General features: G+C 38.4%; 1 protein-coding gene and 2 non-coding genes across 4 annotated transcripts; all 3 read left to right on the top strand.

Annotated features, from left to right (window-relative positions):
• The first annotated feature begins 166 nt into the window (after positions 1 to 166).
• Positions 167 to 9451, top strand: Pex1 (peroxin 1). 2 transcript variants are annotated; one of them, XM_046613379.1, is made up of 15 exons: positions 167 to 307; positions 596 to 811; positions 916 to 1030; positions 1238 to 2204; positions 2299 to 2513; positions 2618 to 2774; positions 2946 to 3108; positions 3191 to 3350; positions 3870 to 4192; positions 4276 to 4340; positions 4409 to 4468; positions 4577 to 4763; positions 4914 to 5090; positions 9050 to 9171; positions 9299 to 9451. In XM_046613379.1, the coding sequence occupies exons 1-15, from the start codon at positions 215 to 217 to the stop codon at positions 9372 to 9374; spliced, it is 3096 nt and encodes a 1031-aa protein (XP_046469335.1). In that variant the 5' UTR covers positions 167 to 214; the 3' UTR covers positions 9375 to 9451. The 2 variants fall into 2 exon arrangements, with proteins under 2 accessions (XP_046469335.1, XP_046469336.1); XM_046613380.2 differs by lacking the exons at positions 167 to 307; positions 596 to 811 and having other exon boundaries at positions 1219 to 2204.
• Positions 8439 to 8600, top strand: LOC124213480 (U1 spliceosomal RNA). The gene has a single exon (XR_006881887.1). It is a non-coding gene; the product is annotated as a U1 spliceosomal RNA (small nuclear RNA).
• A 3628-nt stretch (positions 9452 to 13079) lies between the features above and the next one.
• LOC124213486 (U1 spliceosomal RNA) lies at positions 13080 to 13241 on the top strand. Its single transcript, XR_006881892.1, has one exon. It is a non-coding gene; the product is annotated as a U1 spliceosomal RNA (small nuclear RNA).
• The last annotated feature ends 1998 nt before the right edge of the window (positions 13242 to 15239 follow it).

Here is a 15239-nt window from a genome sequence, read left to right as displayed (position 1 = left end):
ACATATGAATTACGTAATTATTTATTTTCAGAACTATTTGCATTACCGGCGGCGAATGATCAAGCGTTGCTTGTCGCGCAACAAGTAGCCGCGGTGACCTTGCGTCTCGGGTGCCAACGATACGATCGTATTTTGTTTGTAAGCAAGGTCCACCACGGCCGCGGCTATTCGACGTTGAAAGACGTCATTATTTTCATCAATACGTGCGGAAAAAATGCAGGCTGAACGATTCACAGTTAAATATATCACCGTCCAAAATTGCTTCGTTTATTTACCAGGTACTTGGCAACGACAGCTTGCGACAAAGGTATGATCCAATTCATAGTTGTTCAAACCTGACTGATTGTTATTACGCGGCCATTTTGTTTTGATATCTTATCAATATGCGCATTTACTGTTTTCTGTAACTGTAAATTCCATTCATTATGTAACTGGACGTATGTCTTCTTACCCTCTTCGAGTATCTAACTGCAGTCGTTCACAATACATTAACTCAATTTTCCATAGATGGCGACATAAGTCAATAATGTCAGCCCTGAACCAACATCGGGCCTATTCAAATGAATCTACATGAGTATTGTTGATTGAATTACAGCCTAATGCCATCAGGATCACGCATCATGATCGCGACTTTTATTTCTCTTGGCACTCTCAGCCGAGTCCAGATCAATCCTTAAGGCTCAGTGCAACCTTTGCAAGAGCCTTGGGCATTCAAGAAGGAGATAATGTTCTTGCATCGTCTGAAGCTCATCCATCTGCTGTATCTAACGTCACTGTCATGCCAAAAAGCTCCGAAGACTGGGAAATTGTGGTGAGTTTTTCATTATTTTATATAGAATTTTAAACCTTAATGATGAATGTATAAACTTATTTTTTATTTATTTGGTTATCTGTTACATAGATTTGGTTTTACAGGAATTGCAGAGCAACAAAATACAAGAGTCATTACTAAACCAGATCAACATTGTCGCGGTGGACCAGCAAATTGTTGTTTGGATATCAAAGTTCCTGTCTGTTGAATTACATGTTGGTGAGTATATTTAATAATACACAAATGTTTACCCACAAGCCGATAGTGAGTTTAAAATGGTCAATCTGTCGCCAACAGGGATCTTGATCATAATTCCTAAGATCCAAAGTTTCCCTTTATCGAAATACCAATTCATTTCAAAAACTCTTACACAAGGACTAAGAAAAAAGTAATTTTTCACTTTTAAGGCTCACTTTTTCTCTTCAGAGTCTGTGGAACCTAGGTACAGGTATGGAAAGCTTCAACCGTTCACAGAGATAACAGTATCATTTCCGAAAAAGGAAGTAAAAGAGGATAAAAAAGAAAATTCATCTGATAGTCTTTGGGATACGTTTAAAAATGTGGTGCCGAATTTGTTTTCTGACACAGATAAGAAAAAAGAGGCAAATATTGAAGAATCTGTTGAGAATATAGTGGGAAAATATTCAAAGAAGAATATCATTCAGACTTTCCGGGTCCTACCTGTAAAAAGGATAGAAGACACAGAGGCCATGAGCACTGTAGATTCCTTATTGAGACAGCCGTACAATATTTTTATTAATCAACGTTTTTTACCAAAGAATTTCCATTCTGGAGAGATTTATTGCCGAGTTAAGAAAGTGAGGCAGAATACGCAATTCGTTAAAGTAACTAACACGAATTATTTGCGAACTAACAATACTGCAGGACTTAATTTAATAACAGAAGTAGTCGCCAAAATATTTGTACTGGAAGAGGTTTTGAAAAAGTGTTCATACTGTATTGACAGAGAATATTTTGCCAATCATTTGCTTTATAAAAGCGTCTACGTGTCGGAAAATCTCAGGCATAATCTCAAATTAAAAGTGGGTGCTAAAGTCACATTAGAATTGATTGAATACTCAGTGCAGCCTGTTACGGCTATAGAATTATTTCCACAAAACAATCCAGTTTCTTTGGAAGATTTTGAAAATTTCCTCAAAGAACAATCGATATATGATAAAGTGCTTATTAATTCATTATCCGTGCTGAGTTTGAGGAATGATAAGTCTTGCATTGTTCAATTCTGCCCACTCCCAACTTCCTACGCTTTGATAGATTTGTATGATTTGAAAACTACTCCTGTACATGTAAAGGATGTCGTATTTAGTGTGGAAAACGAGATGGAAAGCTTACAGGATCCAGAGAGTGTATGCTTGCAAACTATCTCAATGCGGTAAGTTGCCATTGATTTGTTATAATTGGTGAATTATTGTAACAAAATAATCAACTTTTTCATTCAACAATCATAATGGTAATGATTGTTTCAGAGGCTTGAGATCTCTTTTAACAGAATGTAAATCTATTTTGGGACTGAGTCTGGGCTTAGATCGAGCTTCAGATTTCGGATATGACAGAGAAAATATTCTAATATGCGGAAAAGTTGGTAGTGGAAAGACAACTGTAGGCCAGATTTTGAAAGAGGCTTTTAGAGAAGTTCCAAATTTTGTTTATGTGCACGTGATTGATTGCAAATCATTAAAAGGTAGGATAATCGTAACTTCGAATAAACATGTATTCCAGTTTTTAACTCTAAATTTTGATCAATCATATGTAATTGTTTATATATTAAAGAAATTATTTCTACAGGTAAAAAAATGGAAACATTACACAAAATCTTCCTGCCAGCTATTCTGGAGTGCGTTTACTACCAACCAGCCATTTTATTTATCGATGATTTGGACAGTATAGCAGGAAAAATTCTGGCTGATGAAGAGAATACTCCGGATGCAATCAACACTGTCAGGTAACTGACTCACATTGATGGATACTATACTACGCAGATATGTATGAACTTCGACTAATTTCTCCTGAAAATAAGTATTATTGTGAATTGCCTGATCATTTTCAAAATCAATTCAGCCGTTTTTCTCGCAATATTAATTCTGTTTTGTAATAAAATCTTCGTTTCTCATAGAACTGCTGACATGCTGTTGAACCTTATAACTGAGTATCAAGCAGTAAATTACGTTGCTGTTGTAGCTACCTGTATAAGTATTGACAAAATAAATAGGAAGTTGGCTGCTCCACGGGGTATTCACCTCTTCAGAACTATCCTATCAGTGCCTGAATTTGAAAAGGTATATTAATTTCTATACCTATTGGTAAATTGACGGGTAATTAAGTAACTAACTGAATTCTTCAACATTTTTTTTTATCCAGGAGGATCGAATGGACATTCTCCAGCTAGCTATGAAGTCAAAGTTGCAAATATCAAACGACGTCGATTGGAATCATTATGGCAATAAAACTGAGGGATGGACAGCACAAGACTTGACCAAATTCGTAGAAAAGGCTGTCTTTAGTGCTTGGAGGCGACACGGTAATTTTTTAGTAATAGATACATTATTATTGATGATTGTTAATTAAAAGAGCCTCCCTCAAATAAGGGCATCTTTTTCCATTTTGGCGTCCGCACGAATTTGTCCGCAACAAGGGTCAAATGATACTTTATGATTTCTTAATACTCAGAAATAAGTTTTAGCCTGAGCATACGATTGCTTCCGAAGATATGGGGGAGCAGCGTCATCAAGTTTTTATATGTTCAGTAAATTAGCCCTCAAAAAAAAAAAAAAAAACCAGCTTGGAAGAGTGACCATGATATTCCCAAATTAAACCCCTCAAATAGGGTGCGGCTTTACTGATTTATTTTAGGAGTATACAGATATTTTTACTGTGTTACCGAATATATCAAAATTTAAAAACTGCTCCCCCGTATCTCTGGAATCATTCGACCATTGTTTCGTAAAAAGACGTGCGGGTCCCAAAATGGGAAATTTTTTAAGCGAAGCTCTTTCGATGCAAAAAAGGATAGTAGCAAGAATTGCGTTTTCTGTTATAGTCAATAGTGGCTTGACAACTCCTTTGATAGCCTGCGACGAAGATCTGTCCCGAAGCTTGGACAAATCTGTACCAATGTCCTTGCAAGGCATTGATCTATATTCTGGGCCTGGTTACGCATGGTCAGACATAGGTGGATTAGCAGAGGTGAAGCAATCGTTAATAGAGCTTCTTCACTGGCCCTTGAAGTACCCAGAACTTTTCAAAAATGCGCCAATAAGACAGCAAGGTGGGGTATTGCTCTACGGAGCACCAGGAACTGGTAAAACCATGCTGGCAGGTGCAATTGCCAAAGAATGTGGATTGAATTTCATTAGCGTTAAGGTAACAGATAAGAATTAAAGACGAAGGAAATGACAAGATACTAGTTTTGTGGAAAGTAACTAGAATGTTTATATTCCACTCAGGGTCCAGAGCTGCTTTCGAAATATATTGGAGCTAGCGAGGAGGCTGTGCGAAATGTATTTGAAAAGTTGGTAATTTTCTTGTGATCAAGAAATGATCTTGCCACATTTTATCCACCTTTATTCTTTTCTACAGAGCAAACAGCGCCAAACCTTGTGTATTATTCTTTGACGAATTCGACAGCCTTGCGCCAAGGTATGAAGCAGTATTAAGAAGTTCTGTGTTCATCCGGGAAAACGAGTGAATAATATTATTCTCTTGATCATTGGCAATAATCAAATTATTATTTTTTTCCTTACGCAGACGGGGCCATGACAGCACGGGGGTCACTGATCGTGTCGTGAATCAGTTTTTGGCTCAATTAGACGGTGTTGAAGGTAGGCAAGGAGTTGCCGTGGTCGCCGCCACCTCACGACCCGATTTACTAGATCCAGCGCTTCTGCGTCCAGGGCGTTTAGACAAATCTTTGCTTTGCCCGTTACCAGATAGGGTACTAATTCGTATTCAAATATTAATTGACGAAAAAGCGAATCAATGGGCATGCTTATTGATGAAATAAATACGCCACGTATCGCGTTTTACTCGTATGTACATCGCTACCTACAAAATTTATCTAACTCGCTTCTTTAACATGTTTCAGACGGAGAGAAAAGAAATACTAACAGCTCTGTGCGAATCGCAAAAACTTGATGTGAGATCCTTGGACTTGGATACCCTGGCAGCTGAAACAATGGGCTTTACAGGAGCTGATTTGAATTCTATTCTTTCTCAAGCAAGAATTACCGTTTTAGAGGAGGATTTGGCTGCTGTAAAATCGGTAAGTTATTATAACTATAATTCAACATACACTTCTCGCAAAAATTAAGGGAACAACAAAATTTTCGAAATTTTTTGGTGATTTTCAACAGGCTGTATTTCAGTGAAAAATGGTCGTACAAGAAATAAAAAAACAAAGCTTTCAAAGCTTGAAGACTCTAGTTTTTGAATTTTTTGGTTAAAAATTTTTCGAAGCACTATTAGCCATGCAATCCTTGGATAAAGCACGAAGAAAAAATTTTCAAAATTTTTTACATTTTTTTTTTCGCTGTACGGGCATGGAAAAATTTTTTCGAGCTAAACCAATGCATAGGTCGCATAGCCTGTTTATTCAGCTTCAAGATGCTTTTTTTTAAACCTCGATACGACCATTAGTCTTCGAGATATCGAATTTTGAATGCCAAAAGATCCTTTTTCACTCAACTGCCGATATCTCTGGAACTACTGGTCGCACAGCGAGCCAAAGGGCAGTTTCTTTTTCTGCAGAAAATTTCCTACAAAAATCTGTCATGGTTGATGTCAAAAAAAATTTTTTTTCCACCGGTAGCATTAACGTGAAAAAAGAGCAAAAAAATGCCATTTTGCCTTTTTTTGGATAATCGACTGTATCTTCGTCAATATTGGGGGAAAAGCTTAGGTTCGAAGAAAATTTTACAGCCTATTGTACCCCAAAGGTCCCCCTAAATCGGTAGATCGATCGGTTTAGCGGTTTTCCTGGACCGATTGATTGAAACTTTTAAAAAATTAAGGGAACAAGGTTTTTGTTTCTTAAGGAATTTTTGGATAATCGACTGTATCTTCGTCAATATTGGGGGGAAAGCTTAGGTTAGAAGAAAATTTTACAGCCTAATGTACCCCAAAGGTCCCCCTTAATCGGTAGATCGATTGGTTCAGCGGTTTTCCTGGACCGATTGATTGAAATTTTGAAAAAATCAAGGGAACAAGGTTTTTGTTTCTTAAGGGACCTTGTTCTCTTAATTTTTTCAAAATTTCAATCAATCGGTCCAGGAAAACCGCTGAACCGATCGATCTACCGATTAAGAGGGACCTTTGGGGTACATTAGGCTGTAAAATTTTCTTCTAAACTAAGCTTTCCGCCCAATATTGACGAAGATACAGTCGATTATCCAAAAAAAGGCAAAATGGCATTTTTTTGCTCTTTTTTCACGTTAACGCTACCGGTAGAAAAAAATTTTTTTGACATCAACCATGACAGGTTTTTGTAGGAAATTTTCTGCAGAAAAAGAAACTGCCCTTTGGCTCGCTGTGCGACCAGTAGTTCCAGAGATATCGGCAGTTGAGTGAAAAAGGATCCTTTGGCATTCAAAATTCGATATCTCGAAGACAAATGGTCGTATCGAGGTTTAAAAAAAAGCATCTTGAAGCTGAATAAACAGGCTATGCGACCTATGCATTGGTTTAGCTCGAAAAAATTTTCCCATGCCCGTACAGCGAAAAAAAAAATGTAAAAAATTTTGAAAATTTTTTCTTCGTGCTTTATCCAAGGATTGCATGGCTAATAGTGCTTCGAAAAATTTTTAACCAAAAAATTCAAAAGCTAGAGTCTTCAAGCTTCAAAAGCTTTGTTTTTTTTTTCTTGTACGACCATTTTTCACTGAAATAAAGCCTGTTGAAAATCACCAAAAAATTTCGAAAATTTTGTTGTTCCCTTAATTTTTGCGAGAAGTATATATCAGTTGATGCTTTTGTGGCGATCATGTGGACTTTTGTGTTATCGCTCTTCACTCTTTGCTATTTTTAACCCCTACGAAATATCAACAGATGTGTATGTATTTTCTTAGCCATTTAAACGGTCACTTGCATGTTCAATCATAAAAGGTACAGAGCGGTTCATGTGACTCCAAGATTTTATTGGAATGCCATTTCTGTTGAGATTTAAAGTTTTTAGGTAAAAAAAAAAATGTGATAATTTCAATAGACTGTTTTGTGATCGTTTTCTTTGATATTTGCCATGATAATTTTACCAGACTAAAAGAAATGCAAAAATGAAATTTTCAGGACAGACAAGAATTGGAATTTGTTCAATTTTGGAAACCTCTCTGTATTGTTGATGGTTAATGATACTCATTCGGTTTCTCTGTCTTTTGCTAATTTGAGCATCTAATAATTAAATAAAACTGCCAAGTTATATTTGAGTGAGCAGCTTTTCGAGCGCTACCATTTTTTCGAAAAATTAACGTTATTGAAGATATATTTTGGGGAGAGAAATACCATTTTGCACACGTGTGTATCTCTTTCGATTGCCGGCCATTTGGCTTCAATTACCTTTGAAAACGAATCGTTACGATAATTTTAAGTTACCGCCATAATACGCGGTACTGAAAATGACTATACTTATAGCGTATCGATGTTTCTGTATAGCAAAACTTCAACTATTAAGTTGAACAAAGTATTTGAGTGGACTTGAATCGTTTATTGAAAAGAAATCCGGGTGCCATTTTTGCCGTTAAAAATGTGCTCATGCACTTTCCACGTTCTAGATCAAAATAGTGTCGAATACAAGACTAGTGTAACAAGACATCATCGAAGCGAATTAAACCTAAGCCGGGACTAATGCGAATAAGATGGTGACATTAGCGAAGCATGTCTAATTAACATAGTTTCTAATCATTGCCTTCCAACGATCTGCTATGTGCTGTGAACTATCTGATTTCGCGTTTACGCTCTGAGCGCCCCTTCCGTCTTGCGATATTCTCCCGGTATGGTGCAAATTGGAGTCGTAATCGTGGAATATCTCATAACACATAGAGAAACGCGGGACTGTCGTGCACGTATACCTATATCTATACATATAACTAAGCAATTTCACTGTGATCTGCTTGTTCTGGGATAATTTATTCATCAAAGTGAATATAATACTTCATTCACCGAATAAATTCATTCGCAAAAGAAAAATCATGAATTTATTCTGCGTACGTTTATGAAAAGAAAATTTGAATCTGATTGCATGTGATCGTTTTTCGCTTTAAATCTCATTTATTCCCTGTAATGTTTGCTATGTTTATTGTTTATATCACTTTCTTTCTATAAAAATGAAAATCTATTTTCAATGTGATTTTCATCGTCTGAATGCTTTTACCGTTTCTTTTCCGGCTCATGCGTATTCAAATCTCATTTATACGCTTGTGCTTTCGTGGTGTGTAATTGTTTAAAAGTTTATGCGCATGCGGATAACAGACTTGGAGCGCATGACTACACATCCCCGATACTTCCTCCTCTTGCTGCTAGGAGTCGCATACCCTCCACCGCTGCATGCGCTTTTGCCGCCTTTCTCGCAGTTAAAATTTGACCGAATGCATTCAAGTACTCGCTCTTGCTGAAGAAAAGCATACTTACCTGGCGCAGAGGATACCGTGATCAAAAAGGCGGTTCCTCCAAGACGAGGCTCCTCCATTGCACTACGGTCGAGCTGAACCTTGCGAATATCCCTAATGTGGATATCTCGGGCGTATTATTTTTGGTAGTTGGGACTGCGTACGCGCTGTCCCAGACATATGAAACAACACAGAAATATATTTCAGTCGGAAGTAAAACTGGTAGGATCGACTCATGGCATCTACGGCATTCTCGCGTACACGCGAGTATACCGAGTATACGTTGGCCAATCACAGGTGGGGGTAGGAGGATAAACGTGGTTCACATTTGGAAGAACCATACAACTTGGGAAAGCGCATTGCCGGACTCGTTCATGCGTCGAGTGGAGTGACGAGAATAGTATTTGGCCCGCATACTAATCGGGCGGCGTTTATAAACTTTACGGATTCCTTGTTCTTTGTCACACTTTAGGGGCCTCCTGCACTATTTGTTTTCTATCTGGCTACTCGGCTTCAAGTGCTGCAATTCTATAGGTTAGGCCGTGCGCTTTCCAAGAGTATATGGAGAAGTATTTCAATCTCATATGTGTTTTGTAATGACGTTTTGATTTTGGGAATTTCTCAGCACGGAAGGGAGATTTCCGGTTCATTGGGTACTGTCGGTGTGACTCAGAGACATTTGATCGATGCATTGGCATCAACGAGACCGTCATTGAATGGGAGCGAGAGGGCTAAGTATGACAGAATGTAAGTTGCGTCTAATTTTGAAGACGTGCAATAGTTTTACAAGGAAGGTTGCGATATGCGCTTCTTTCTTTCTTCCGAGTCTTTCGTTGTTTTATTTCAATATCTTCTTTATTCTCTCACTTTTCAGCTATGCAAAATTCTCCAGGGCCGAAGACTTATCCGAGGATATTTTGAAGAACAGTCAAAGAGCTACGCTAGCTTGATGAAAATGAACTGTACACATTCAAATTCATTGGATAATTACTTATTATAATGACTCAATAAATATTTTGTGCATAACGATGTATCGAAATTGATAATTGATTTCTTGTGAAACTTTGCGTCTGCTCAACGCTTCTGCAGCGACATGAGTTTTATTTTTCGTCGATTCTGTAAATCATGATCTGCGATCGCATCTGATTTTTGTGATAATTCCAACTTTACATGTATATTAGGAACTACGGGATATACAGAAGTGGTGGATAAGGTATTTTTGAATCGCGGCTGCGTATCTTAATTGGCTAGGTCATAATGAAGCTTTAATTACAACTAAGCATAATCCAAGGGCTGTGTAGAGCCGGTGTTTCGCCCCCTCCTTCCCTCCCCCTGCCCGCTACCCCATTCCGGTTAAGTTGTCGGTACGCCAACAGTCTGAAACACACTCACTCATTCCAGCCCGTTCGCTTTCCTGCTTCTCCGCCTTCTCGCCTGCGACTCAGCGCGGAGTAAAGTTTTCGTATTAATAATAATCAGTATAATAATTAGTATTTTCACGGACGACTTAACAGGAAGGATGCTAGCGCGCGCAACTTCAGAGCGCTCAACTTCACCTGGATCTTGATTTCAAGTTCTATACTTTGGTAACGCGCACATATTTCACGACGCTAATGTCCTGACAGATAAACTACAATATTCTCTGCCTTATGCGGAATTCGGTACGATTTAATTTAACTTTCAAACAAGATTTTTGTCTCAGAACTTTCGGATATGTGCATCATCGTTTAAGGATTTGATGTATCTCAGTCGGCACTTGTAATATGTTTAGTCAGGCGCAAAAAAAAAAAAAAAAAACTCTTTTTAACCGATAATAAAGTATATTACGAAAAATTACATTTACATTTGTTATACAGTATAATGTATATCAATGATGTAACGAATGTAAATTTTTGAGTATTCGCGAATGCGAACGCGGATGCGAATTTTGTCATTGATATTCGCTAATGCGAATGTGAATATAGATTCTAAATTTGGTGCAATTTCTCTATGGCTAAAAGTTGACAATTGATTAACTGATACTACATTGGTACACTATGCAAGTCGCACCCACACATTTAGCGTCGTTTGTATCTTGTTCCGGAAATCGCCGAGCTGATCCGAACTAAGCCGATTCTTTGTTTGATTATTTAATGACAAATTGATAACATAAACAAAATAATTTTGAAGTTAGAGTGCGATTCAAACGTGAAGAGAAACTTTCATAATAAAAGTTTATTTTGTAACTAATGTGTTTTGTCTTATCTCATATTGTTTTCATAATTTTTCTAAGCAAAATATTAATTATTTGTGACAATTACATTCGAAAAATATTCGCCCGATTTTTGCGAATGTGGATGCAAATGCGAATATACTTTACATCACCAGTACATGTACAATGGTTAGTGATGCAGAGACGCGGCAATGTCAATTTGTGTTTCTTTAACTTTTTATCGTTTTTATCGTACACAACATACGAGTTGACGACGAAGGCGTGAAAGATTCAAAATTTAGCTAACAACACTCCATTAAGTAAGAGTTTGGCAACGAACTTTTCTTCGACGATGCAAATGAATGAACGGTTGGCATAAAAGTAAATGTAATTTGATTTATCATTGGCGAGAGTTCTTAAAATATGCGATTATTCGAAAGAATTAGGCGGTATTCAGGCCAGTAAGAAATCACGAGGCATTGTCGATCTTTTCCTTGCATTCCTTGTCAAGATTTCTCCTACCTCTTGCCCCTTCGCCTTCTTCCCGCCCTTTAAGCCAGAGCTCAGAGATTCTTCGTAAACTTGGCTCCTTCGAAGGTAATCGTATTAACTTGGTAAGAAACTGTAATCATCAGGTGTATAAAAATGCGACAACTAGCACAATTTTCGTTAACTAATGTCCTTCAACCTCGCGTAACTCGGTTAGCCTGTAGGATTCGTCCTCGCGTTTTGCAAGTGTTTGTTATGCCGTATCACTCCACCATTTTATATAACGCGGCCGTTTCAACAAATTGTTAGACGGTAATTTTCACCCGGGCTGCACAATTTTTATCACTTGGAATACTTACCTACGCCCTCCTTATACCTTTACTTACACCAGTGCGCGCCTCTCTTGTAACTGCGATTGTGCCAGACTCCGGACGCTACAAGATAAGGAGCTAAGGCGATTATGAAATCGCTCCTAAAATGTATTCCAAAAGCTTACGCGAAATGGACCTGAAACAAAGAGCTTTAAATATGGTTATTACCTCCCTGCTTCCACCGAACCTACATTCAGCCGTTCCCTCATTACCCGAAAGAAACCCCTTCTATTTTTTACCCCGACACATTACATGAAATACAAAATTTACTTGCTCTTTTTCTGCGGCACGTATATTTCTCAACAACTCAATTCGTTTGCTATAAGCCATGGCAGCAAGAATAGATACTTTCTTCACGTTCAATTAAGTTTGTACCCTGATAAACGATCAGTTCATTTGTCACACCTTTTATTGCAATCGTGCATTGCACCCTGATCACTCTGTAAATTTTTTATTCAAATTTTTTCTTTCGAACTAACGAACAATAATGCATCATGAATTTATATGCATAATAGTCTCTTATAAGTATTCGTATGTGTCACTGAAGCAATTTGAAATTAAGGATGTACCAAACATACAGTCTAGTCAAAGAGCTGCCAAGATAGTAATATGATATCAGGGAAGTTTGAAAGTGCAACTTAAGTTAATCGAATTTAATCTAGTTGAAGCAATATTCCCGAAAAGAAAAAAAATAAGACATTTAAAAAACCGAGAGACATAAATTCCTGCTACAATAGTACAATTATTGGATAACTTTAAACGAATCTCACCATTGAATGTTTTGTAGAGTAAAAAAGAAAATTTTTTGATCGACTGTAACGACATTGTAGGACTGTTTGCAAATGACGTCTCTACAAATCTACACAATTAGATTTTGGATGACAGTGGAGTATTTAGGGATTGGGTTACTATTCATGATTTATAATGATTTGACTAACCATGGCTCTTTTTGCCAACTGAGAAGCCAAATAGAAAATGTGGCTGTTGGTTTGGGGAATTAATTTACGAACAAAATTAGCACTAGTGGATTAAAACCGCTTGGACAATGAAATGTTTTCATTGTAGAAATGATTTAATAATTAGATCTCTTCAAAGTCAATAATTGTTCTATTGTGGGTTTAATTTACGGGAGTATTGTTTCAACTAAATTCAACTCGATTGACTTTAGATGTATTTTCAAACGTTCGTCATATCATATTTCTGTCTCAACAGCTCTTTGACTGGACTATACCTTTGGTACGTTCTTAAGAATAGACCCACGTTTTTGAATAATCGAGTTCTTTACTTAATTTTTATGGTCAAAGTTGACCGTGATGTAGGTATATCAACTCAATGAGTTACCACAGTGTTTCACGAAACGTTGGGTAAGAAAATACTCACGTCTACGCCTAAAAATATGCAACATCCAGTTCTTTTTACTGGCGCCTGCACCGACTGCAGCCTACTTCTCATCCTGTATATATCCGCCAGTATTGACGCAGGCTTTTGGAAACCGTTAACGCGCTAGGCACTAGGTGGCGTACGTGACAGCGACCTCCGGGGTCTTTCTCACAAGTAAAACTGACCGCGATTTGTTGAAGTAGCCTGCTGAAACGTGCCAAAGCATACTTACCTGGCGCAGAGGACACCGTGATCAACAAGGCGGTTCCTCCAAGACGAGGCTCTTCCATTGCACTACGGTCGAGCTGAACCTTGCGAATATCCCTAATGTGGATATCTCGGGCGTATTATTTTTGGTAGTTGGGACTGCGTACGCGCTGTCCCAGACATATAGATGCAAACACAGTACAGCGGCGAATATAGGTGATCTACTCATCCACTCTGACATCCGCTCGAGATGCAATGATCAATCTGATCGACCATGTATTAACGTCACGATGGCGCGAACTTCCACCGATCGGGAGGTAAATAGAGGGCACGTGGTGTTTCCAAAAGACCTTCGTTCTTTACCTACGAACATGGTATTTTCGGGGTCCCGTCTCGCCGCGTAGTGGGGTCAACCATCCGTGATTAGTACGTATTCCATGCAATACGCAGCTGGTATATACATAAGTGTGTATTTTACATACGTAGATACAGTCATAGCTGGGCAGAAACCGCGAGAAAACTCGAAGCGTCGGTTGGGACTGAGGGGAATGGTGAGGGGTGTGGAATAGGGCAAAGTGTCCCCGCTGATAAGAGGAGCAAACGACACAACCACAACTGTTTTATCTTCTTCTCAAATCGTCCTCCGCCATCACCGAGTCGCCGCCTTTTCCCACTCCCCTTGACTCTCTTCCATTCCCTTCTTCGCTCAGTGCCGTTCTCATCTCCTATATTATTATACCGTGTCTCTCGCGACCGGAAGTCGCTAAATATTTAGTTCATTTTACCGTCTGTTATTCAAACATAGGTATAATATCAAGGTTCTATCTGCTGATAAAATTTGCATATGGACAACAATTGGCGTGTTATAGATTTCACCGACTTATATTGAATGTGTAAAGTGATTCTTGTCCTTTTTCATTACCCCTTGTTACTCCGCGCACGGATGAGTTGGTCCCTAAACGCATTGGTACATACATCAACGATGGGGTCGAAAGCACTAGGGGATTGTTAGACAACAATCACGATGTCATTTCGGGCGAGCGTTGGACCGCGAAATGGTTGACTGGCCTACAGTCTAAGGGTGCAGAGGCTGCTGGGGACCGCTCGAGTAATGCAGATTCGCAATAGCGATTGCGGTTCCGCAATAGTCAACCTCGCTATTTGTGGTCGTCGACTATTAATTATCTATCGGATAACAAGTTTCGCTCCAAGTACCTCGACAGTTCCTCAATTTTTACAGCATCCCTTTTGCTCATTGTATTTTTTTAGTAATTATAAGATAATGCAAGAGAATCCTTATCCGGTTTTGGCCAATTCTTATCGACTTAAAAGAAAAGAGAATATGTTTCTCGATTAACACATCTATAGATTTTTCTGGTTGCGAAGATTGGTGCGGTGTAGTGTGGGTGAAAGTAGGAAAACAACGTAGGCAAACCCATCAAGCGATTTCACAGGCAATTATGTAGGAGCCGGGGGTACGGGGTGACAGAGGATGCGGGGATGGTTACACTTATTTAACGCCAATGTGGTTCTGCAGGGGCCGTTCCACGAGGTGCCTGGTTCGCGTCAATATTCCATTTGCGTGAAATTGTCAATGATAGAATGGCAAATTGAAAAGTTTGCTTTCAGCATTCCCCATGCACCATCTGCATGGACGTATTACAGGAATGGATTTGTACAAACACTCGATGTCGAGGAAAATACGCGTTCGAAATGAGGGTTAATCCGTCGCTAATATTCCAGCCGAAATGTAATGCTAGGATGTGAAAATTACGTTGTACTTAGAAGCTTGATTAGAAAGAACCTGAACGAGAAATATATTTGTGGGTTGATATCGCGTTTGTAATTTAAAGTTCCATTTAATTTGGTCAATATTCACTTTAGCCTTTCTGCAGACTTAAGGATTGCTTATCAAAGCGGCAAATAATCCGAACAGATTTTTAACAACGAGTTTAAGCTTTTCACGAAGATGTTGATTTTATAAATAGCTCATGCGTTCGGCATGATTTTTTTGTTTTCTGTCTAGGATGAAAACAATTTCTGTTTCAATTATACCATCGCCCACGCATCACATGTACGTATTGTTTTTGAAAGATCTTCGAGTGCTGAGATCGAATGAAAAGAAATATAGCACTTCTGGTCAGCCTGTTTATCTAGGTCCGCGATAACCGAGTTAT

The sequence above is a fragment of the Neodiprion pinetum genome, chromosome 2, assembly GCF_021155775.2.
Source record: "Neodiprion pinetum isolate iyNeoPine1 chromosome 2, iyNeoPine1.2, whole genome shotgun sequence".
Lineage (NCBI taxonomy): Eukaryota > Metazoa > Arthropoda > Insecta > Hymenoptera > Diprionidae > Neodiprion > Neodiprion pinetum.
This window is presented reverse-complemented; position numbering and strand designations above follow the sequence as displayed.

Excerpts from the sequence above, each read along its gene's own strand:
- Pex1 (XM_046613379.1), top strand. The coding sequence starts at position 215 with ATGCAGGCTGAACGATTCACAGTTAAATATATCACCGTCCAAAATTGC. Across the intron at positions 812-915 it reads CCGAAGACTGGGAAATTGTG|GAATTGCAGAGCAACAAAAT; the intron begins GTGAGTTTTTCA and ends TTGGTTTTACAG. Across the intron at positions 1,031-1,237 it reads GTCTGTTGAATTACATGTTG|AGTCTGTGGAACCTAGGTAC; the intron begins GTGAGTATATTT and ends TTTTCTCTTCAG.